The following is a 26524-nucleotide window of genomic DNA, read 5'->3' as shown; positions in this document are numbered from 1 at the left end:
TTTATACAAGTCAACATATTTATCTTTTAAAACAGAAAAAGAGAGAGAGAGAGAGAGAGAGATTGTAACATCTTTATTTCACATTCTGAAACCTCTACAGAGCTTGCAAAACATTCATTTCAGATATTTTTTAAACTGGTATCTGACCGCCAAACTGATTAGGCATGAAACAACCTGTGTTTTTAATCCCCCTAATCTGGGGGACATAAAAAATATTTTGATATCCAGTGCAGATTTCAGGAAGAAAAAAATACAGTACATTTAAGCTTCCCTTTCTACTTTGATTACTAAATATAGTATAATACAAGCAATAATATGCTGTGGAAAGTTCTACTATAATGTAATGTGCATTTATAAACTGGAAGTAAAAAATCACTTGTCTAAAATGATTTATCTCAAGGAATGAGCAGTTTTGGCCTCCCGGGTACACACCAAGATGTCTCTTCAAACAGTCCACCAAACTCAGTAAAGAAAGGGAGCAGGCTTAAACTCTGCTGTTTGTAGGCATGTCAGAATAGGTGGCTTCACCTATTCTAGTTCCAGCACACTATAAAAGTACTTGTGAATGCAATGAAGTTCACCAGACTCAATAAAACTGTAAATGAAAAAATATTATTAAAGAACAAAATAACACAACTTTCTTTCTCCATAGGACTATTGTTTTAAGTCCATAGTCTGTGATCAGACAAATGCAGTTTTACAGTCTTATCAGTAAGTCGTCAGTGTACTAGAACCCATAGTGTCTGCAGTGAAACTCTGTAAACGCCGTAAGTGGTTTTCTTCTAGCAATAACATACATCCCTCTAGAAGGGAAAATGTTGTACGCTAAAAATAAAGCAACAAAAAACAGTCAGTAAATAAATGCAAAATAATTTGATTTTACAATAAGTAATAATTGCAGCTTATAATAACTAATGCTTGCAAGCTCAATGTAGCAATATTTGCAAGTGGAAAGGTATGGAGCTGGAAGATTGCAGTAGTGGTGCTGCTTGAGGGATGCTGAACTCTGTAGAGAGATGCATGCTGCTAGATACCAAAAGCCTGCAAAGTAAAATATGAAACATTTTGCCTGTTCTAGAAAGCTGCTGAATCCTTTTCCCTCCCAAAGGAAAGGTGAGGACTCAGGCTCTCTACTGAAGCATAGGAGCGAACTACTCATATTCAGGGGTTCTGCAACTGGTAATTGCCCAACACTTTTAAGAATAAAAGGCTTATTTCTAAGCAAGAAGAAGGACTGTTCTTCTACTTATGGAAATTCTTTTCCCTTTATTTGAACATGAAATACTTATCAAGAAACTGATATAATAAAACCTAAATCAGTCCCTATCTGTCTGTGCTATTTCTAAATCCTGAACTTCTCACATTGGTGCAATTAGTCTCTACTAAACCAGAGGTTAGCTTGACATAATACATGTATTAACAGTCAAGTTAACCTTAAGTAAATATTCCATCTTTATCTTTATATTCTAGCTAATTGTACAATCCCAGTATTCATCTATAGATGCCTAAATTTCTGTGTTAGTGAAATACATTTCAGTGAATAACTTGCCAGGAAGAATTGAACTATGGTAAAATTTGAGAAATACAATTTGAAATAAGGAAATGAGCAATCCCATAGCAAAACAGGTAACTTAATTAAAAATAAATAAATAAAATTAAAAAGTTATTATTCATGAAACGCTTATCTTGATAACCAGAACTAGAAAATGAAATATCAGGATTTCTGCTCTCATACAATCTTACTGGTTTTTAAAATGTTAAAATGACTATGTGTTCTGCAGGCTGCAGACAGAAAAATCTTTATAATTGTTACCAAGCATTTGCTATGCTGTTTGAAACTTCTTTTTACATGAAACATAGTATATCTCACCATCTTTCCCATGTTGTGGGGAATTTCATACAAACAGACCTAATATAGAGTGTTTTAAGGTCCTTTACAATCAGCAGAACAGGATACCTATTACCACGGACTGGACTGTGATGTCAAATCTCCTATGGGGTCTTTGTATAATGTTTCTTCTTTAGAAGCTGTTCTGAATTTGGTTAATAGGAGGTTTTCACTGAAAGTTTAATATCCTTGGAAAAAATACATAGAACCAGAACATGTGTTTTGTTTGTTTGTTTTTTAAAAAAAGGAACAGAATAGTGAAATTTGCAGAAATCTGTATATGAGTAATTCCTAGAACTATATTTCTTGAAGAAATTATCTTTTTTTCTTTCTTTCTTTCTTTCCTTTTTTTTTTTTTTTTTTTTTTTCTTAAGTGTGGCAACATTTTGTTTCCTATAAAGAAAAAGATACAATGGTTACATTACAGAGATAGAAATATGTAAGCATGTTGTAAGGCAGTAAATCAGAGCTGGCAGCACAAAGACGAGTGATTCCTTGGACAGTGGGACGTAGTGCTCTAAGAAATCAGCACTACCCGCCTCCTGGCAATGTACGTCCCCTCTGCAATGTGTCACAGCAGCTGGAGACTTCTTAGAGATCTTCAGCGTGCAAAAAAAATGAGACATTTGTGGTTCTTCCTAAAATGTCCATGTGTATTTGCAACAAGGACCTGGCTCAAGAGTCTGGGAATGCTTTTATGATGGTTTCATAGGCAGGAGGAGGGGTTTGTGTGGAGTGGCAGATGCGGAGGCTGTTGTTAGACCAGTGGAATTCAGGTCGACTTAAGCTGTTGGTGGTGCTTCCCACAAAGGTTGTGGTTGTGTTGGTGGGAGTGAGGGTGATCAGTTGACTGTTCGTCTCCACAGGGAGGGGAGGGCACTGCAGAAAAGGGTGGAAGGTGGACCCACGGAAGCTTGACTTCCTAGGGAACGAGTTGGCTTGCTCCAAGGAGGCTTGCCGCTGGAATGTGAGGCTGGCCAGGCTGAGGTTGCTCCGACGTTCACAGCTGCTGTTACGGTAAAATCCAGTCCTGCCAGTAGTTTGGCTGTGGGAGGCAGGTCTGGACCGACGACTGAAAGCTGAAGAGCTCCCCTGGGAAATGTGAGCACTAGCTCTGCGACGGGACAAACAAGTGAACAAGGCCCAGATTATCCCTCCAATCACCAGTCCAATCACCATGGACACTGTGAAAGCGATTGTTATCTGTTCTGAAATACAGCAAAAATACACAGCAGAGTTAATTCATTAGTCCTGAAAAAATATCCCTGCTTGAAGATGATTTGAATATGGCAGCCTCCTTAAAAGATGAACACTCCCTAAGATTTTTGTGTCTAACACATGAACCTTACAGCATAAACACAGCAAGTCATACTATCATAGTATCATAAAATCATAGAATGTCTTGGGTTGGAAGGGACCTTAAAGATCATCTAGTTCCAAACCCCTTCCATCTAGGCAGGGACACCACCCACTAGATCTAGGTTGCTCAGGGCCTCATCATCTAACCTGGTCTTGAACACCTCCAGGGATGGGGCATGCACAACCTCTCTGGGCAACCTGTTCCAGTGCCTCACCACCATCATTGTGAATAGCTTCCTCCTGACCTGTAATGTAAATCTCCCCTCTTTTAGTTTAAGACCTTTTCTCCTCGTCCTGTCATTATCTGGTTGAGCAAAAAGTTGTTCTATACCTTTTTTATAATCCCCCTTTAAGTATTGAAAAGCTGCAATAAGGTCACCCCAGAGCCTTCTCTACTCTGGGCTGAACAGCCCTATGTCTTTCAGCCTTTCTTCATAAAAGAGGTGCTCCAGCCCTCTGATCAACTTTGTGGCCCTCCCCTGAACCCTTTCTGAAGAGATCAACATCCTCCTTTTTCTGTGCTATATGGTATTTTTTTTTCTTTAATTTGCTTAATTCAACAACATTCAGAAAGTAGACTGCATTTCCTACCAGTCTCTGGTAGGAAAAATTGTAGTCTATCTCAGAAATGGCCACCCACTAGCACCAAGGTGTGCTGTAAAACCGCCAAACATTTGTTTCTGTGAACACTATAAAGTATGGATTAATGAAGACTTGATGACTTTTTTATAGATATTTATATTCTACATGTACGTGTTTGCTAACTCACCTATTACAACTGAGATGTAGCTTCTGCCATGTTCTTAATGGATTAAGCCTTGTATTTATTACAACATGAGAACACGTCCCAGCCTTTTACTGCTGAGTAAAAGAGACTTTAAATCCTCTTAGTAATTAATGTGAATTACCATATCCTAAATGATTTAGGTCAGAGATAACCATTAGCAATACTAAGTCCCTTAAATATTTCCCATCCCCCACAACTAATTTGAAGATGCATTAATCTGCCATTAGGAAAAGTACATTTCTAGCTCTTTCATACTTGTTTTCAAGCATTAAGAGATCAGAAAATAAAAAAGCATGACTAGGATCATTTTCTCCCCCACCTGGTTTCACCAGGTAGAAGAATAAGAATTTTTCCTCATATATTTCTAAGAATAGGTTAGTTGCTTCAGAAAACTTGTCATTTACAACTCAGTACCAGCTTTTTTTGGTGTACTAAAAAATTTAGACATATCTTTTTGATCCTGGATGAGGCCTCAAATGAATGCAAAACCTTTATATATTCCCTAAAAATACAAATAGGGATTGGATCACAAACAAGATGAAACTGTGTTGACTACCAGTGGAGCAAAGAGGAAATGAGTGAAAAAGTGACATATAAATGTTTGAAATATTTATTCTGTTTGCGTTGTTGTCTGTGTTATGTTATGACGTTTGTGAAACATTCCTGTTAAAAAGGTAATTGGAAAGGAATAAGGAAAGGAATTCCTTATCTACCTTCTTCTTTTCACCCTTCAGTGAAGGATTTAAGACAGAGTAACATTATCATGTATTATTGACACCATTGTGAATTTCCTACCCAACTTTATTTGCTTCGTATTTTTCAGGAAAGATATGGAGTTTCAGGAGGCCCAGAAAATTTAAGTTCTAATTAAGCCACTGGCATTTCGGATGTCTATAGAATCCTATTGTTACTTGCTCATAACCTCTACTTTCAGAGAGGTGTCTGACCACTACACTTTGCAAAAGGCAGAATAAAGTAAAGTCTGGGGGCATAAAGCATTGGATATTGTTGCAGAGCACAGCTTGCTGTTAGGAACAGTTTATTGTCCCTCAGATCAGAGGTGGACCAGACTTGACCCAAAATACAATTTTTTTCTTTAAGCCCTCATTTTTTACAACTAAGAAACTCTTGATTGGGTATTCTGCAGCCAAAGGTCAATTGTCTGGTCAGCTTTCTGCAGGAACCCACAGGCAGCAGCATTCTGCACTGCAACTCTGGACCACAGATCAGAGCCCTGTCACCATCAGCGGCCTTCTGATAAATGCATAATGATTCTGCCCTTTATAAAATAATCTTCAGAGACACAGCAGGCCTTAGTGTGCCACTTTTTTTTTTTTTTTTTTTTTTTTGGTCAGGAGCAGGCTATTATGATGTTTTAATGTGTTTAACACCTTCTGTTACTGCAAATTCCTTCTCATACTGGGAGGAAGAGAGAGACAGATTTTGGTGGCCTCCAGTGAATAGAGCCCAAGAGTTGTCCTAATGACAGACAGCCCTGTGCAAGGGCCTGAGCTTCTGTATGAATGCCCCTACTCCCATCCTTCCATGGCCATGAGTAGACCAAGAGCTAACCCTTTCTTAGGTTGATTTATTTCACATCTTGGCTAGAATGCTAGATACATTGTTATATTTTGAGACTGCCAAGGAATACCCCAGGCACAGGGGGCTGTGCTGCTTCCTAGCAACCCCACTCCTGCTTGGTATCTTGACTCCAGCATGGAGGTAGAGAAGGGGTCCTCTATGGGGCTCAGCATCCTCCAGTGTAAGCTGAAGCACAGCAAGCTGCACCAGCATACCTGACTGTGGGGCTGCTGTGCACCATGGTGAGAGTTTGTCCCTGCATCCCTCTAGGCATAATTTTCACCACCTGCATGATCAAATTGGCATTTCACACTGTTAAAAGCAGATGAAGGAATTGACAAAAGTATTGAGTGTAGCTCTTCATTCCTTCCCACGTGCTCTTCCCCTGTGCTGGAGGTACAGCACAAACAATTATCCCTTTTCATAATGTCTTCATTTACTTTAACTTCTTTGATTCTTTTATTTTTCTACCTCTGTATTTGAATGCAAAAATAGAGGGTCAAATTATTCCCTGGGGAAACTCAGCTGGGTTGACACTGATTATTGCTGTCCCCATGCAGTTCCCCATATGCTCTCATTTCAGTTTGTACCCACATTTAATCCTTCTGGTTCCTATTATAGAAATATCACTAGACCCATGAGTTACAGGTACTTTATTCTTTCTGTTCCCAGACTCTCCCTGACATCAGTGGGAACTGTGGGGGCACACTAATAAGCCAAACTTACTTTTTGTTGACTCCCTGCAGAGGATGAATTTCACTGAAATGTAATTCAGGTCTAAAAACTTACACTGAAGAATTGTAAATCTATGCCCATTGATTTCCTCTTTAGAACGTCCAGTGATCACAGCCCTGAGGTGCATTGGAGAAAATACTACAAAACAGAGGAAAAGATCAAAGGCAGAGAGGGACTTGCTGCACCTGGGATTTTGAGGGGAACAGCTGGCTTTCACAGAGTTGTTTTTCTCTTCCTTAATCGGGGCAGTGCCAGGACAGAACAAGCCTTTCAAGAAAGTCAGAGCAATACTACCAGGATGTATCTCCTATGGAGCCATTATAATACCCTATAGCTTGCTGAGAGCTATGCAAGTCATTCTGTCAGCTGCTTTTTAGAAGAAAAAGGAGAAAAAAAAGGGGGGATGAGGTAGGAATGCTGACAATAGCTCCTTTGGTGCTGGTTCCCTAAATATGTTTTGAGATGTATGTTTCTCAGGCTGCTCACACTTTCCACTTTATTTGCTTATGTTACTATTGAAAAGATTGGGTACATCATCTCACCAATTTTACCAACTTTGACCCATAACACCTGACCTCTAATACCAGCTGAGATGAAGAATTAAGGGTGTTTTTTTTTGTTTGTTTGTTTGTTTTTGTTTTTTTTGTTTGTTTGTTTGTTTTGTTTTAAGAACAAGAAAAGACAGACTTTGAGGTACAAAGCCAGAAATAAAAGGATATAAAGAAATTAACATAACACAAGCCTGCTGCATGTTTAACAATTGAATATCTGAGCTACATCATTTTTCTTATCTGTGGTCCTTCCAATATGTCCATGTCAAAATGTGGAAGGTTTGGAACCCACATTAACTCCCATGTCTCCTAGCGGTTACCCTTGATCTGAATGCCAAGCTAACATGTATCTATCAGCCCAACTTTTGTCCATATTGGGCAACTCCTGAATTCCTTCTCTTCTCTCCTCATGAATTTCTACATGCAGAATCAAAGGCAGTTCTACAGATTTGCAAGGCTTTTTTTTTTTTTTTCTTCTCTCTCTCTTTTTTTTTTTTTTTTTCCTTTTTCCTTTTCTATTTCTATACAGTGCAAGATTTTTCTATGCAAAGTTTTTTCTTGGTTGTTGTAGCTGGCTTTGAGCCTTTTTATAAAATTCCATGAGATGTATGTATGAAGTGTTATATTATAGTATACATCCTGTCAAGATGACAGTCTAATACTCTGTAGAACCACACAAGAAATTTGGACATGTTATAAGTAAAAATAATAGACTGGCTGATAAGGTACTTTTCCTAGTTATGGCCCTGAAACAAGTTCTTTCCATCCAATTTGGGCAACAGTAGCAAGGCCAGACAAAGAGGGCTTATACCAATCTGTAAATCTTCTGAGAAGGTATACCTTGGGGTATACCTCACCAAAAATTAACATAATCCCTACTTTGACTTGTAAGTCCCTGGATCAGCCAAACTCTTCAGGAAATAAATTTTCTTTTCATTATGGAGGATCCTGCCTCTACCATGGAGCTTAACAGGATCCTTGCATGTGTACTCAGGTCAATATCTTATTTCTGTGAGGCTTTCATTTTCCTTTCATTTTCATGAACCACAACAGATAGCAAGACATCCCTTTGAATTTAAAACACATTTGCATTGAGGATTTTGCTCGACTAAAATGTAAGAATTTTCCCAAGAAAAATTTTCTCTTGTCATTATCTCTGGCTGCATAAAGGCTGGAGAAACATGCTGCTCCTTGAACTCAGGAAATCCCCTGGACTTGCATATTTCCTATAGCCTTATGATCTATTAACCAGTGTGAAAAGTTAAGGCAGACACAAGATTTTCCTTACCCTGCAAGGAAATACACATTTGCAAATTTTTCAACTGGACAAATACATGAAGAGTTAAGTAGTATCTTTCAAAATCATGAAAATAGCATTTTCAGTGAGAGCTTCCAAGGGTAAGAATCATGATGGGGGTGGGGAGAGAGAGCCAAAAGAATTGTATGCATGGAACAGAGAAGTAGAATAGCATCATTTAGCCAGGCTGTGTACGTATGACTTGAATCTGAACTGCATCATTGCCAACAACTAATAAAGAACCAGCCAGCCTTCTTAACATCTGTTCTCCTCATGCTGTCACTAAGCACAAGGACGTAGAAAACACCCCTACAGCAAGATGATGCCTATACATTTGATATCTAGTAGATGTCTAGTAGATCATTAATATCTAGTAGATGACTTACAAATATTGCAATCTACTTTATGTTTTGGAGCTATTAACATTTTGATGTTGTTGTTGCTTTATTAAAGCTGAAATAATTAAGTAGCTTTATCTCAAAGTTATGATACATGGTAAGGTAGTTTGTCAGTCAAGTATGGCACTGTTCTGATCCAAACTCAGGTTTTTATAGAGATGCTTTACTCATACTCTGTTAGTGCAAGATCCTTCCTATTTACTTCAAAAACTGAGAGTAGTTTTCCCATTTGCTTTTTCTTCCACCTACTTAAAACTAGGATGAGGCATTTTATATGACATGCAAACTTTATTTTACGGGGACATCAGCAAGCTTGTTTACAGAACATATCACATACAAGCTGCTTGATTTCAACTCTGTAAGAAATTATGGAATCATAGAATCATAGAATGGCTTGGGTTGGAAGGGACCTCAAAGATCATCTAGTTCCAACACCCCCAACATTGGCAGGGATCCAATGTTGACTCCATGTTGATCAAGTTATCAAGAACCCCAACCAACCTGGCTTTAAACACCTTTAGGAACAGAGCATCCTACAACCTCTCTGGGAAACCTGGTCCAATACCTTGCTGGTACTCAGAGGGTGCTCTGAGTAAAGAATTTCTTCCTGATATCTAACCTAAATTTCTCCTCTTTTAGTTTAAAACCATTCTCCTTTGTCCTATCACTATCTGCATGTGTAAAAACACTCTCCATCTCTTTTATAAGCCCCCTTTAAGTATCAGAAGACTACAGTGAGGTATCCCCAGAGCTCTCTCTTTTCTGAGCTGAACATCCCCAGCTTTCTCAGGCTGTCTTCACAGAAGAGGTGCCCCAGCTCTCTGATCAACTTCGTGGCCTTCCTGCTCTGCTAGAGCAGGTCCACTTCCTTCTTGTGCTGGGGGCCCCAGATCTGTATGTAGTACTCCAAGTGAGGCCTCACAAGACGCAGAGCAGAGGGGGACAATCCCCTTCTTCAACCTGCTGGCCTCTCTGTTGATGCAGTGACATGAGATGCCTGACTGCCATTGAAGAATGGCAAGAGACAAAGCATTTGTTGAGCACCTCAGCCTCCTCCACGTCTACTGTTACCATTACTCCTTTCTCATTTATCTGAAGGGGTACAGTCTCCTTGGCCTTTCTTTTTTGACCCATGTAACTACAGAATTCTTTCCTGTTATTCTTTGAATCCATCATCAATTTTAGTTCCTTCTATGCCTTGGTTTTCCTGATCCCATCTCTGCACATCCAGACAGCATCCCTGTACTCTTCCCAGGCCACATGTCCCCACTTCCGCTGCCTGTGCATTTCCTTCTTGTGCCTCAGTTTGACCAGCAGATCCCTGCTCAGCCATCCTGGGTTCCCTCCCTCCCCGCCCACTTTCTTATGCAGGGGGATGGAGAGTTCTTGTGCTCTAAGAAAAGCATCCTTAAAGAGTTACTAGCTCTTACATGTTCCCCTGTGTGTTGGGACAGTGTCTGTGGGGATCTCGTTCACTATTCCTAAAGCATCTGATAGTTCTCTCTTTAGAAGTTGAGAGCACTGACTTTGCTCTTTGCCAGGTATATATTCCTTGAGATCAAATATTCAACCAGGGGGTAGGTTCTGCAGCCCAGACAGACACCAGTCTTAAACTCTTTCATGACTTTATTTGCACTGGTGAGCACTGCATCCAGTAACACTTCTCCTCTGATCGGTTTATCAATTCCTGGCCCAGGAAGCTATCCTCAACACACTCCAGGAGTTTTCTGGATTGCTTGCAGCCTGCTACACTGCTTTCCCAGCAGACATCCAGGTGGCTGAAATCCCCCATCAGGATGAGAGTGTGTGAGCATCGTGCTTCTTGTAGCTGAAGCAGGAAGGCCTCAGCAACAGGGTTCCCTTGATCAGGCAGCCTGTAATATACCCCAACCATACAGAGTCCTTTTTGGTCCAGTCCTTAACTTTTACTCCCAGGCTGTCAACCTGTTTGTGGTTGTTTCTGACGTAGTTCTTTGCAATGTATCCACTCCTTAACATAGGGGGAAACATCCTTATCTCTCCTTTCCTCTCTGTTATGAAAAGCTTGTAGCCCTCAATTACAGTGCTGCAGTTGTGTGATTTGTCCCACCACACTTCTGTGATACCAATTAGGTTATGGTTTTGTGAGCATGCTGTGATTTCCAACTCCTGCTCATTTTCCATGATGTATAGAGACACTTTCCATTGGTATAGAGACACTTCAGCTGAGTTAATGGATGCATTACCTTTTTAGAGGAGCCCTCCCTAATTTCTCTGAGACAATTCACAGGTATTTTCTTGTTGCTTAGTAAAGTGTCAATGTTTCTTGGTTCTTCTCTGTCCCTCAGAAGTGACAGAGAAGTGACAAACATGAAAAGTATCAGAACATACTACCATGTTGTATGGTGGTAATGAGATATTTTTATATTTTTCATCTAAACAGGAGAATTCTAAATTTTGTTCCATTTAAATTCTTTCCATCTCACATTTTTATGAACTCTTTCCTTTATGCCATGCCACAAGCCAGTGACTCAAAATTTGTCCAAATAAGTAAGCAGTTCCCCTACATGCACACATGCTTATACACACACGCACTGCTTTGTCCCTGAGGTGAAAGACCTTGACAACTGGCAGAGACAAAAAACAGTATAAAGATTTACAAACCAGAATGGGAATACATTCCTGGCTATTGCACAGCTTAGCGTTGAGCACCAGCTAGCGTATTTAGGTATGAATTGCACTTACTTATGAATGACAAAGCTAGTAACCTGACTAGTAAGAATGGTTGAGATACTGTTTTACTGGAGTCTTGGTGAATTTTGAAGTGAGATTCATCACAATCAACAGTGCATGTTTGTAACTTAGTCCAATTTGTGCAAAATCAAACAGCAGTAGCCATGATCTGTTAAAATTTTAACAAATTCATAGAATCTTCCTGCAGCTATAGTAGAATAGTAGAATGACTTGGGTTGGAAGGGACCTTAAAGATGATCTAGTTCCAGCCCCCCTGCCACAGGTTGACACCTCCTAGTAGACTAGGTTGCTCAAAGCCTCATCCAACCTGATCTTGAACACCTTTTGGGATGGGGCATCTACAGCTTCTCTGGGCAACCTGTCTCAACAACTTCTGAGTAAAGAACTTCCCCCTAAAATAAAATCTAAACCACATCTCCCTTAGTTTAAAACCATTCCCTTTTGTCTTATCACTAGCTGCCTATGAAAAAAGTCACTCTCCATCTTTTTTTTGTAAGCCCCCTTTAAATGTGCAGGTGTAAGGTGGAGAGGCTGCAGCTATTTCTCCTCGTGCATCCCAAGCAGTGTGTAGAAAGGGAAAATACCCTACACCCAAACAGCCACCACTTTTTCCCAGCACAGAAGATCTCAACTGACTTGAAGTACCAAAGATTTTATACTGGCTCTAGGAACTCTAAGAAGACTTAACTTGAGGCTGAGGCTGACAGTAGAAGCCAACTCCTGTGCTGCTGTTGTCATGCTGAGTTCAGAAAAAAAACAATTTCTCTGTAACTGACAAGTGTTGACACTACTATCTTCCTTATCGTTGTCACTAATTGTATTAGCAAACCAGCCGCTCATTAATCATTTGTAGGCAGCCCATGATTCAGCTGGGTGGGCGAATCACTTGCTTTGTGAAAGCAGCCAGCTGTGATCTTAGTCACTGCAAACGTTAAGAAAGGTCACACAGCACTTGTGATAAGAGGGAGAGAATAATTGTCTACAGTACAAGGTGATTCAGGTAACTGTGGCATCCAGAAAGCAACCAGATGAAGATAGGTGTAGAAAACAGAATTTGTTGGGGCAGGAGGGGGAGGGGGATAAAAAAGCTGAAAGGCAGACTGTGTGGGACACAAGAACTAATAAAACAAGATAGTTAGGCTGTCAGAATGTCAGAAATGTCATCTTGTGCTATTGCTAGATCCTTTTCTACAGCAATTAAAAGCAATTCTCCCACTTCTATTAAATGAACTGTTGCTGCAAATAAAGTTTCTATGTCTGCTACAGATCAGGTAAAAAAGTACTGGGTTTAAAATAAAGCAAGGGAAATTCAAATTTAAAATTCAAAATGTGTTTCTATTGATGAGGACAGCTAAGAACCATTCCAGGTGGGTAACACATGTACACACATTAAAGATTCTAAAAATATGTATTAATCAAGGTTTTTTGTAATGTAGTCAATCCTGTCTTGGAAAAACAAAACAAAACAACAAAAGTAATATAGATGACAGCTCAAGGCCCATACAGATGTAATTTTTGTGCAGTTTCTAAAATATTCTTTGAGAAGTTAAGATAAGTTCCAGAAGTGTCTGAAAATTTATTAAGTAAATGACAAGGAAAAAAATTGCATAGTCCATGTCCTTGGATTAATCCCCCTTTTGAACTGCAGAAGGAACAGCAGTTTACTAGTAGGTTTATTTCTCAAATGTTCCACCAACATAGGAACAAGATTGCCCTCTGCTGGAAATTCATGGTGGAAGTCTAAACAGTACATAAAATACCTTACTCAAAATAGGGTGTCAGAAAACCTAAACAATGAGCATATGATGAAGGGTAAAGGAGAACTTAATAGTATCTGAAAACTCAGACTCCGAATTATGCTGCCATAGCACTTTAGAACTAGCATTTTGCAGAGGCATTGAAAGTGGGGTACACTGCGGCACAACAGAAATAAATACATGTATTTATTAGTCTAGTGAAGTACAGTTTGTACAGATTTTCTTTGCAAATATATGTACTTATTGTGAAACATGATTAACATGATGTTAATTCTGTTCTTAAATTCCTCTTTCTTGCTACCCAGCCATGTCCAGAATGAACTCCATGCATTAGAGGATATCTTCTTTGTTTACTAATACCATCATTCATCATGATAAAAATCCAGAACAGTGGGATATGCTATCTCAAAATCCTATAAACCAACTCAGAGGTAATAATGGTCCATTGATATTACTGGCAGTTGAGTTTTACTAGAATTATAAATAAAGAGTAGCTGTAATAATCAGAAGGAAACATCTAAGATGGAGATGTCAGCATGTTTAATTTCATACCTTTGTACAACTTTATACCTGTTTGTACAACAAACTATATAAAACAAAGATTTCTTTGTGCAGAGATAGAAACTTTGTTACTGTGTGGTTTCATTATAATTCTTAATGCGTTACAAAGATAGTAATGTAATTGTGATGTTTTTTGCTTGTGCAGCAAACAGTCCTCTGGCAAGGCATTCTTATCAGCATCACAACACCAGAGCACAGGCCAAAGCTATATGTCCTCTGCATAAAACTAAGCTAAACAGTAAAACACAATTTGCCAGAGTGCAATATGATTTTATAGTTATTATGTAATTGATAAGATTATTTTACAGATCCTGAGAATAAAATCTTTTCCTATATGGTCAGAGCATGGCTGACTAGAGTGATATCCTAATATTATAAGGACAATTTATTGAAATTCCTAAAATTAAGGAGTAAATCTTAAAGAAAACAAAAGAAAGTTACATTCAAGAAAACAGAAGAAATCCAAAGTTAGAACAAAGTCCTTAATTTATTTGTTTATTTTTTTTTTTTTCCAAGTTACTGGGAAGTCTAGTGTAAGGAATAATTTACAACCATCCTCAGTCCCACCACAGCAGTTCTGCTGCATGTGGTCTGAGACCAAAGAAACACAGTATCAGGATACACTTGTTCTTACTGTGAAAATACACAAAAGGACAAGAAGTGTTCATACTGATAACTTAAGTCTTACTAGAACATAAAGTCGAATATTTTAAAAGGGAGAAAACTCAGAGTGACAAGGTGTGTTTAAAAAAAAAAAAAAAAAAAAAAAAACAAAACATAACCACATTTCAGCTTGTCTCATAAATCCTACAAACAGTGTTTCTCAATGCAGAATGTTTTCAAAGTGCTCCAGTGTTTGCTGCTGGGGCATAAGTGTCTCCTTCTGTTGTCAAGAGGCCTTGTTTCTGCTCCTTGTTGCTCAGGGCTGCTCAGCTGCTTCCAGGAGTGTAGGAATCTCCTTTTTACAGTTCCATCTCTTTTAGCTCCATTGTAAATGTCCATCATATATGCTAGTGCTGACAAAATGAAAGAAACAGACACAGCTTCTGCCAAGATGCAGGTATGTAGGAAATCTAATGGGGCCCAAAATGGTAAAGCTTCTCAAAAGCAGCTCTTTTCACTCAAAACGCTACTGCCTTTGAGATAGTGGCACAGAATATTTTGCTTTCTACTGACAGCTTTAACTTGTGTATTGCTTGTTCAAAAATAGCCTTTAATGAAAATAGTATTTAGTGTTCTATTTGTAGGTTTTTGTTTGTTTGTTTGTTTTGATATGTCCATCCTTCTTTAGGTGAAAATGAAGAAAGTTGTACAAAGTTGAAGAATGGAAGGAAGAGGAGCTGTTTGTGAACTTCGATGAATAATAATCTAAAATATTCAATAAACACATGTTCTGGTAGCAGGAAGAGGGATCTCTATTTAAATAATATTTTCCTACATTTTTCATTACAGAAATACCTGATCTGTATCCAGTAATGCTAAATGAATAAATAAATAAATAAACCTCCTGCTACATTTATCTTCCTTGGGGAACAAGTATTGCCATGAATATGTAATTTTGAGAATACCTAAATGTGTTCGTACGTGGTAGTACCGCACTCTGCAGTTACCTATCTGTAGTTCAGAAATTTGAGCTTTATTTCTCCCAGTACTTCCTGTGTGACCATCTGTGCAACCACAAGCTGATAAATGTTGGTATGATTTCTAACTGGAATTATTACTGATCTGGACTTTTAGTCAACTCTTGATGATCCAGGGCAGATGATTCAGGATGGAGATTTGGTGTGCAGTGAGACATTGATGTTTGTCTCACATGAGCCAGCAGTGTCTGGAAGGCTATGCTTGCACTGGGCTCTGTTTGCTCCAGGTGCAAGGTCTGGTCCAAGCTTTGCTTACCAGAGACTTCTGCACATCTCAATCAGCTGAGCCATCAATAGTCTCCTTCTTCATTTGTATTTTGCCTGCATTACCCTGGGTAACTGAGAGACGGCATCAATATAAGATAACTTTTAAAACAAAGGGTTTAAAATGAGGAGAGGATGGTTAAATGGTCAAATTAATTCTGTTCTAACTGAAACCAGGACAATCACATAAGCATGTGTTAAGATATTGGATTGGGAATTCAAATGTCTGAGTCAGTGAATTTATTTTCTTCAGCAAATAAGATGACTGAATCAAGTAGAGGCCTCTGTTGAGAAGCAGAAAATGTCTTGGTTGTTTCCTTTAGCAAACATGTACAAAACCCTTAAGAAGTTTTTGCATTGCATTGAACAGTCTGTTTTGTTTGTTTGTTTTCCTTTTCTTTTTCTCTCCCAACTATTTTGCTGAAAATTTTCTAGCCATTATTTCATAAAAATGTTGTATATATTTGTATCGTTGATGTTTTTATTGAAGCTATGTAACAAATAAGTGAAGTTACAACTGTCCTGTTTTTCAATACATAAAAATCAAAATCTCCTAACTCTCTTTTTCATTTCCTCAGACAGAAAGGGATTTATTAATCATATTGGAAACAAATCTACTGCATCCCAAGAATGCAGTAGATTACATTTACATTGTTTAAGAGTTTTTAGGAGCACAACTTTGAATTGGCTGTTAAAACTTAAGTATTTTATAGTACATGTACCTTTTATTAAGGCTGCATAGAAAGTGAAACTTCTGCTTTGAAAAGTAAGAAAATGTGCCATAGTCAGTATGGACTGTAATGTCCATACTTCATTTATTTATTTATTTTCCCAGTGAAAGGGATAAGGTTATAAAAATCCTACAAAGACAAAAAGGGTCATTCTTGAATCTTGATTTTATTTTGTGCTCTTTTTTTGATCGTGGACATCTCATGCCATCTGCAAACTTCATATTAATCTCCTGTGCAAGGAAGATGACACCACTCACAACCATTCATTTGGCTCACAAAGATTTTCAGTTCCTGGTTGAATGAGCTACAATGGCAAAATGGGAAATTGAGTATAAAATATAAATAGAGTATTTGCCTCTAACAGTTCTTACAAGAAGAACTGAGCACACCCAGAATTTGCTGAGACTAACACCTCTGAATCGAAATCTTGCAAGGCTCTAACAGTTGAACATACAGCTATGTGGGGTTTGTCTTTATCAAAAAGTACACAAGGAAGATACTTCTTTATGTCTTTGCTGATATCAAGACATTCACTGCCATGGTGGTTGGAAGAAGACATATATATAATTTCCCAAAGATGAGATTTCTGGATTCAGTGGATAAATAAAACATGACTTTCTTGGCAGCTGGCTCATGCGACAACAAGCAGCAATACACAGTCAATATAGTGGGTGTACCTGCCAAAATGTGTATACACTTTGTGTTTGATTAATTAAATAATACTATGAAGAAACTTTGCCTCTTCACACCTTAGATCTATATTCTTCCTGCCAAATATAGTTAAGCATTTGATAAATCAGTGGTTGTATAGTGGGGGAAGAGGAAAGAAGCAGTAATTAGGAGGCAACAAAACACAGCCTGAGGATGACAGATTCACTTTAAAAGAATAATTTATACACAGGGAAGAAATTGTGATCTGAATAGACAACATGTAAGTATAAGACTGGTCTCTTCTCCTCAGTTTGTTGTTTTTATCCATCTGTAGTAATACTTATTTCTTTGGGTTTGCCAGAAGAATGTCAAGGAAAAAAATCAGTCCCTCATTAATATATACTTTTATCTCTCTGACAAGCCTGCACATAAGATCTTGGAAAGGATTTACATATTAGCTCCCTGAATGCAAGGACTGATTATTGATATAATGCTTCAGTAATGCAAGAGATTGTTTCACATGCTTATCAAATCTTTTACTTAACTGACAGCAAAATAAATACCATTATATTAAAATTGTAATAGTGTGGTCAGCCTGAACCTTGTGAAGAATGTATATGATTTATCTAATAAATTCTTATATGGGGTTTATATAAAATGGTAATGGTCCAGTAGTCAATAGAAAACAGTAACTCCAGAATATAGCCAGCAAGCCAAAAAATAAAACATGGCATAAGACTAAGAAATAGTTCTGTTTCCTAGAGAAATCATTGTGGGAAGAATATGTTTAGATTTGGTATATGACTTCTGTCCCTGATGAAACAGAGAAAGTGTTGGCTTCCTGCAGTAGTCTGGCACCAGCATAAGCATTAGAAGGTACAGCAGAGCATCTCTGGCTTAGCTGCTTTAGGTGCTCTTCAACAACACTGGAAGACAATGAAGCACAAAAGCACTGCAGTTCCAGTAAAATTGCCACATGAATAAGAAATCTAGCTGAAAATCTGTCATTCAAATAATTTGTTCTCAAATAAAGTTGAGGAAGACAGAGACATATCCTGAAGATAAAACGGGGAAGATGAGCAACACCTTCCTTTTTATTACATAACACTTCATAGATTATTTTCTCATTTTTTTATGGGCATATTCCCTGAGGACTTCACAGAAGGAGCTGGAGACCCCAAGTGTTACAGAACAAAAGGATTAATTGCTGTCATTGTTGCCGCTGAAGGACTGATGTTCACACCATGCTGTTTGCTATCATTGTTAATGCCTCACCATCACATGCTGTACAGTTAAACCCACAACCTTGTTGCCATTTCTCTCAGCATTAGCACTATTTATATGAAAACTTTGTCCTGTCTGAGTCACTACCCCAGGCTGCTCTGCTGATGCCTCATGACACATCCCAAGTCAGCTAAGGCTGTGGTCAGGCTAACCAGAAACAGGAAGATCTGTTAATGACCTTGACCTGGTAGATCCCTCTTTCTTGCAGAGATCTTAACAGCTTTAGCCAGAGGAGAGAGGAGAGGTGGCACATTTGGATCTTCTTTGCTCCAGTAGTCCTCTAGTTATCATGATCATTATCAAATTTGTGTGGACCACTTAAATCAGCTTCTGGCCACTTGAGCACTTGAGAAGTATCAGGGGTTTTAGTTATGTGACCTTTTCTACATTTCTATCAGAGGATTTTCATATGGTTTAGTATTTAGTCAACCACAATGAAAGGGAAATAAAATAAAATAAAATAAAATAAAATAAAATAAAATAAAATAAAATAAAATAAAATAAAATAAAATAAAATAAAATAAAGATTGCCATTAGTCCAGGGAAATCTCTGTTGCTTCCAAAACGATGCAGCATAAATTATTCTGAAACTTCTGGGTGTGGGAGGATGCACAACCCTACAGCCCTTTCCAAGGGGAGAAAAAGAAGCCTGTCTTGGTTCCTGTACAGGTGAAGCTGAGAATTATCAGTGTTACCATTATTTATTCATTTCTGTGTTCTGTGTTCTTGGAGTCTGACTGGGGTCCCACGGTGTGGTGTATGTGATGGACAAAAAATAAAACTGGTTCATGTCGTGATGAGCTATATAGGATTTTCACAGTCCTGATTTCTGTAATTTCACCATGCAGATATATTGCAATTATTCTTCATCAATATGAAAAACTGTCACTCATTGAAATGAAATCTTTGGTTAAATGATCTGAAAATAAGACACCACTATTAAATTTCTGGTGTCGTAATGTTTCACTGAGGAGTTGGGGAAAGACCTTGTAGGCACATTCAATTTAAGACTGATAATAAACAAAACATTAAAAAGATGTAACTAATATTAATGGAGAGATTTCATTGTCTTTCATAGAATTGTTTAAATGTGTCATATTTTATACGTGTGTTGTGCATCTAGTCCTCAGACAAATGTACTTGAAAAAATATGTGTATTTACAGGAAACATTTACAAAAACAGAATCAGCTTTCTGTCTGATTCTGTCACACTTTGCCTCAATGTCTTATCTTCACAACTTTCATGCAAAGCAGCACAGAGTACTTTTCTCTACTTTTTCAAATAGTCACCCAAAATGTGAAAAAAAATTAGCTGTATTATCTTCCAGAAACCCTACTTATCTGTCTCCCATTATGCTTATTTTCAGTAATGTCTTTTGGAGGTGCCACTCTGCTCTAAGTTCAAGCTAATCATAGGAAAATAAAGCATTTCTAGTTTCTCAGTGAATTTGGGAAGAATCAATGTATAATACTCCATGTTAGGAGAGCTACCTTGGGAGTCTAAATTTGAAATGGATAAAAATTTGGGGCAGCATTGGGCACTTTCTTGGTGGAGGAAGAGGAAGATGCTACATGTCAGCATTACCTTTACTCTGCACAGCTAAGCAAACACTTAACAGGTATGTTTGCAGATGTGCTATTTGATAGAGCCAGGGAAATCTGCATACAGAAGGACTGGTCTGTCCGTACCAGACTGTAACAAAGGGCTGTAAACATACTCTACATTTTTCTGTACTGTAGGCAATATTATGAAATTATACCATTCACACAAACAACAGAATTTTCTAGTGCAGACAATATTCTACACATATTTTAGAGGAATAATGCTCTAATTAGCACAACTGATCAATACTTTCTGGGCTGAAAACAGGGGAAAGATTTCAAGGCAATTATTTTCCAACCAGTTTAATTTTTCAGCCATTTAAAGCAAAAATGTTAATAAAAATTTTCTTTTTATTTATTATCCTATGTATTAGACTACATTTATATTAGGTTGTCCAAGTTCACATGCCACTGACATATATCAGAACCAATCAATGGCATCATTGGATTCCATGCTCAAAACAAGTTCTTTTTTCTACAGTTAGAATATATACTTTGCTTTGAAGTGGGACTGAAAGAAAAGCTGCCATTTGGTACTAGAGGTCCTAAGGGTATATCTATGGAAAGGTAGCTTTGGAGATGTACAACTTTTACTTTTTCAAATCGTCAGATTGAATAAATAAAGGAGAAAACATTAGTCAGAAGATGGAGAGTTAGGTAAATAATAAACACACAGCAGGACTCTGGAAAATCTATAACAAACCTGGAAGTTTGAGCCTTTTATTTGATTGGAAAAGGTAAGTGGGAGAGGTGGATGGAAAGGTTGTTTACAAGCAATCGTCTCTTATACTAACACCATCATGAAATCAGAAATCTGCTCATGAGTTGAGTCTTTTACTGTCACACATCATGTGACAATTAAAATTGCAAGCCCTGAGTGCAAGTCCTAAGCAATAGTTCAGTATTTTTGATGAGCCAGATATGAGGTTCTGAAATTCAAGTCTTAAGTAAACCACAGAGTCATTAAGGCAGTGCATGATAGGGTACTGTGGGAAGTCTGAGTGGCAAAGTTGTCACTCTAGACTTAGTCATTGTTTGCCAGAAGGGGGGATGCAGACTCAGTATGAAGATTGCGTTTTCTTTATATATGTTTGTCTGTGACGTAAGGGAGGCATTAGTACAAACTCTGACTTCTATTCTTTCAGATATGTTCAACTTCACCAAATCAATATGGATTAATCATTCTTCTGGTAACACTTAATGGTACCATTCTACTCATTTCCCTCTCACTCAAGCTGTATTGAAGTGTTTGGCTCTTAGTTTTTATCCTCACTGGTTATTTTTTTCTATTATTTCTATATTGTCTTAACTAACTGGAAAAAAAAAAAAAAAAAAGAAAAAAAAAAAGATAATGTCATTAAAGAAATTCAGAACTGACAAAGTCTGCAAAGTCAGCCTACAAGTCTGCAATGCCCTATCTTCCAGGATATATTCTCTCTGGAATTCTTTATTTTATGCTGGTCTTTTCCAGCCATCAGATTAGGAAGCTACTACTGCCAAAAACTGTTGAAGCTACTACTGCCAAATCTTCTGTCAGGTGCTCCAAGGCTAGCCCAAAATTCTATCTTTGTGTGTCCACATCTCCAGCAGGGCAGTTAAGGCAGCTCCTGGAGTTTTTACCTGGTGCTGCTCAGGCAAGACCCAAGGGATACTTGTCAAAGGGAGAACAGAGAATGAGGTGAGAACACCCAGTAAGTATGCTGGAAATGTCCTGTCACATCAGTCAGAGAGGAAGCCAACAGGCTTAACCAGGTCACCACAATTATCCAAATACTACTTGTCACACGTACAACTTGAATTTGCTACTGTTACTTCTAGTCTAACACTGTTACTACAGTCTTATACAGTTCACTACAGACTGTGAAGGAATACTGGCACAGAAATCATGTTCCATGGCCACCTAGGTTAGAATTCTCAGTGTTTGAGAGCTGTGTCAATGCTGCCCTTTCACAAGTAGTATTTCAATTCATAAAGAGAATGGCTCAAAGTCCTTAACCACCATTATTGCTAGACCAGTAACACAACACAGTATATATGCTCATTGATAGGTTGCCCAGAGGTGTTCTGGAGTCTCCCAGTTTGTCAGTCTTCATAACATACCTGGACACAGTCCAGGGCAAGCAACTCTGGGTGTCCCTACTTGAGCAGGGGGGTGAAACAGATGATTCCAGAGGCCCCTTTCAATCTCAACCATTCTGTGATTTCGTGAACTATTGTCCATATTTTCCAGCAGAATATATAGACCGATTTCTTTCAAGCAAAAAAAAAACACATGTTAATAGAGGGAAGACCGTTGGGTAAAGACAAGGGAGAGAAAAGACAAAATTTGGCATTATATTTAAAACCATGAGTGTGTTTGTAGCTTACAAAAGTCAAGTGATAATGCTTAAATTGACAATACCAGACAGTTCTCAATCTTAAAATGTTGAAAGCCAGCTGGCATACAATATTTTTCCATATTCCAGACAAATAACACCCTAGATTCTGATTCAGGGGGGGGGAAATATTGGCTTAATGTTTTTAAGGTATTAAATTGTAATGTTGCATTTCTTAAATAGATACTTGAGTAAAACTAGACTGAAGGATTGTCTAGGGATCCAGGTTTATGCTGATTAATACCTGCTCACACTTTTTCTCTCTGATGTTGTCGTATTCATCAAACGTAATATTTAAATTGAATTTCCTGATCTGAATGTATTTTACCACTTAAACTGGAGGAACAGTATTGTCTAAAAGCCATTTATTGTATTTAATTCTGTGTGACTGAAAATGCTTTTAGGAATTACAAGAAATGCACTGCTGGTTGAAATGGAAATATTTTTGCTTCCTCTGTTAACTTACAAATCATAATGAACTCAATAAAGACTATATTAAACAATAAAAAATGAGATTAGTAGTTGATGGATGGATACCAAACCCTGAATTTCTCACTGAGCTAATGCCAAAAAAAAAAAAAAAAAAAAAAAAGCGAATGCAGATTCTCTGTCTACATTCCCATGAGATGCCAATGCTCAGCAGAGGCTGCCTTTAAGTGCTTCTACCTCTGCCAAACTAATGTACTATGGGAATACAGAGGTTGCATAGCTTCATAAAAGCTGGCACCTGAAAAAGATGTTCTGCATTCTCCAGTAGCTCAGCCAATTTCTCTGAAAAAAAAAAAAAAATCAGGTATGTGTTAGTAGACTGTGCAACCTCTGTAGTAGGGAGCAATGGCTAACAAAACAGGAATCAGAATCTCAGGGGCTGCGACAACCTACATGTCCGCCTTTATGCTCACTACATATTACACAGAAGATATTTGCTCACAATGTCAGGAGTTCTATTATGAAACTCATTAATTTAAACTAGAAGAAAACACTAACACTTTATCATTCCTTTTTTTTTTTTTTTTTTTTTTTTTTTCCCCACAAAGATTATTTTAGGCCAGCAAAACTTCTCCTTCTGTTTTACATTGCTGCATAATTTAGCATTTCAAAAATGTAACAGAATGAAGTTCTGTTAAATTCAGGCTTCACTATTGACTATTCAGGCTTCACTGAATTTAACAGAAGAGTTAAGACTCCTTGGCCTGCAGGATCTAAAACTAAGCATGCTATTGACTCTTCAGGCCTCTAAAATGAATCTGAAAAAAAAAAAAAGAAGAAAAAAAAAAAGTGTTCTTTTTTTTGGGGGGGGGGTTATTGCTTTGTTTTTATTATTGTGTTAAGGGATCGGTATGAATTGAGATAGAAGATTTAGACTACTTAGGCAATTCACATAGTATGCTTTATGTTACATTATCTTATATATGTATATATATATATTTTCCTTTTCTTTTCTATGCAGTTTAATCACACAAATTTTTAACATGAGATAGTGGCCTGGGGCAGTTGTAAGATGATTCATGTGTGTAAATTTATGATTTACATAATTAGAGGACAAATTAGTTTGTTCAAAAATAATTCTTACATGTTTTGTGTGAAGTTACCATTGGAAACCAGACAGCTTTAGAAAACAGGATGCCTGTGTATTTTCCTGAGTAGGGAACCAGTTGTTAGACAATAGGTGGTTCAGGATATTATAAGAAATTAAATATCATTATGAATATCTTCTCTTACAATTTTTACAGCACCTATTTTTTCTCCACAAAGTTATTTTCTCTCAGCAAGCTGTTACACACATGCTAAAATTTACATATTGGCTGAGTCTAGGAGAGCTACTGAGAAGTCACCTACACAAGGAAAAGGATCTGCATCTTGGTAATGCATTCATACATGGTGGGTGGCCTAGAAAAACAGTGTAACAGACTGGAAAACATATTCTAGAAAAAAAAATAAATAAATAAATAACAAAATCATAGCTTCAAACCCTATCCTGAAATCATAGTTTCAAATATTGCATTCCCATTTAATAAAAATATACATATTTATACCTATTATGCACAGTTTTATTTTTACCTCATGTATCTCCAAGGATGTCAGCAAATACAGTTCTATCTTTGTAAGAGATGTTTTCTTACAGTGAGGTTACATCAGTCATTTAGTTCTGATGCTAACTATATACTGAACTAGATTGTGTCCCTCCCTAATCTAATGTATATGATTAAGAAATCATATAGGAATCTAAAGGAAAGGAAGGATAAATGTTATTAACTCTTCTAACTGTATCAGAAAATACAAGAAGAACCCAAGAGATTTCTACTTTCCAGGATGGTGTGAGCTCTTTACAAAGTTTCATCTGCTGTTGGAGCACAAGCAAATGGGAGGTAATCAGGGCTAGGGAGGTAATCAGGGATATATGTCCCTGGCAAGCCACATGGGTAATGCTGGTGAGAGGTAATACTGGCCTTTTCAACATTAAGGTGCTCATGAATGTGTTGCTTTGTGTTGTCAAATACAGCCCTTCATATTGAAAGACCAGTGCTTGGCACACTGAGAGGTAAATTAAAGTGTGTAACAGCAGCACCAATGGAGTCACTTCCATGCTCTGCATGCTGTGAAAATTAAATATTCACTTTTTAAGTACCTTTTGTATCCTTTTTTTTTGACTGTTCATGAAAATGGAGAACACCTTACCCACAATCTGTGTTATAGCTCATTCTTAGAGTTTTTATAACTTTGCTGTTTCATGTGAATATTTACTTGAGTGTGAAACAATAATTTATCTCAGAATAAAATTAAGTCTGCATTAACAAGGGACAGCAACTTGTACACAAAGATTCTTAAAGTACAGATGAAAGCACTTCAATTTTTTTGTTCTGAAAGAAACATTTTAGAATTATATGTAGTTCCACAATACAAAAATTATAGTTATTCTTCAAAGTCCATCAGACTATAAGAAACTAAACATTAATAACAATATTTTTTTTTCTTCAGTTAATCTCTAAGTATTTCTCAAAGATATTCAGTATGATTATCCCACTTTCTAGCCCAAGACACAAAAATGAAATGAGTTGCTCATGGTCTCCCAATAGGAAAATATATGTGTCAGTGCAGGAAACATGTGGCTGGCATTCCACAGACTCCTGCTTCATATACTAAGGAAATCAAGGAACTTCTTTAAATCTTCTTGTAGTGTTATTTTCAACTCTTTTCCCAGGGTGCTTCTATATAGCAAAAGCCCTGTGTTGCTAATGAATATTATTTTTTAGCTTTAGATATTTCACAGATTCTTGAAAGGGTCATTAACAATAATGAAAGGCTCTATAACAATAATAAAATAGACATAAATATGATCCACATAATATATGATATGATCCACACTAACAATACCCACTAAACGGTAATACATATTAATGCTAAATATATCTTGATAGAGCATTTTTGAATGGAAATAGTCTCTACAGAGTCTGGATTCCACAGAATCCACAGATCAGGTCACTGAATGTGATTACCTCAAATGAATTTCAATATGAAATATCTTACCAGTACACACTGTATACATATCAGTTAATGCACCATTTCCAGGTCTGGGTGAAGGAAAACAGTCATAATAGAGGATTATCAAAATATTCATTGAGGAATAATTAAGGAAAATCTGATCATGAGACACCACAAAAATTACTGCTCATTTTACATTCTGGAAGATTAAGAGTGTATTCCAGAGGTTGCAACATGTTTAGTGTTTGCCATTTCTTTTGTCAGAAGATGAAACAAATCATGTCTACTATTTAAGGACATCTATTAAACAGTTGAGAATGTCTTCCTGATCTGAAACACACTGAAGTCAATAGACACCTTTTCACTGACTTCAGTAATGGACTTTGTCAAACAATCAGTTCTGTCCTGGCGGTTTCTGCTGTCTTGATTTGTCAAAAATCATGATAAAACTGATTTTTTGTCTAATAAATATCTGTTTTTTTGTCTAGACTGATTTATTGTCTAATAAATATTTGGAAAAAACCTTTCACATTGCAAGAAATACTGACAAAATTTATTCATTACCTTTTGTTTCAAACTTAAGGCTTGCATTCTCTAGATGTATTTCTTAAGGCAATTAACAGTGAAACTCAGCATCTACTTTAATGATATTCTAGAAAAAGAAACAGAAAGCTTACCCCAAAACTTTGGTGGCCATGTGGTCAGAGAGTAAGTGCTGTTTTTATCCATAACATCCAAATGATAGATACAAAATTATATCTCCACAGTGTAGCAATAAGTTTCTGAATGTTTGAGATTTAGGGGTAGAAGCAATGCTTTTGTGCTGCCAGGGAACTGTTTTGTTTGT

At 37.3% G+C, this 26524-nt stretch overlaps 1 protein-coding gene and 1 long non-coding RNA gene across 3 annotated transcripts; one reads left to right on the top strand and one right to left on the bottom strand.

Annotated features, from left to right (window-relative positions):
• Positions 1–58: 58 nt before the first annotated feature.
• MYCT1 (MYC target 1) lies at positions 59–26524 on the bottom strand. 2 transcript variants are annotated; one of them, XR_014691862.1, is made up of 3 exons: positions 26355–26524; positions 2187–3096; positions 59–1151 (listed from the first exon to the last, which is right to left on the bottom strand). XR_014691862.1 is itself a non-coding variant. In XM_084515540.1 (2 exons), exons 1-2 carry the CDS (start codon positions 26404–26406, stop codon positions 2564–2566), a joined length of 585 nt encoding a protein of 194 aa, XP_084371666.1. In that variant the 5' UTR covers positions 26407–26524; the 3' UTR covers positions 59–2563. The 2 variants fall into 2 exon arrangements, 1 of the variants encoding a protein (XP_084371666.1); XM_084515540.1 differs by having other exon boundaries at positions 59–3096.
• On the top strand, positions 12254–15150 carry LOC311434977. The gene is made up of 3 exons (XR_014691863.1): positions 12254–12329; positions 13392–13517; positions 14939–15150. It is a non-coding gene; the product is annotated as an uncharacterized lncRNA (long non-coding RNA).

The sequence above is a fragment of the Aythya ferina genome, assembly GCF_964211825.1.
Source record: "Aythya ferina genome assembly, chromosome: 3".
Classification (NCBI taxonomy): domain Eukaryota; kingdom Metazoa; phylum Chordata; class Aves; order Anseriformes; family Anatidae; genus Aythya; species Aythya ferina.
The sequence above is the reverse complement of the archived record's forward strand: the minus strand, read 5'-3'. Positions and strand labels throughout refer to the sequence as shown.

Coding starts and splice junctions, on each gene's coding strand:
- MYCT1 (XM_084515540.1), bottom strand. CDS start 26,406: ATGGATAAAAACAGCACTTACTCTCTGACCACATGGCCACCAAAGTTT. Junction 3,097..26,354: donor ATGGCCACCAAAGTTTTGGG/GTAAGCTTTCTG, acceptor GCTGTATTTCAG/AACAGATAACAATCGCTTTC.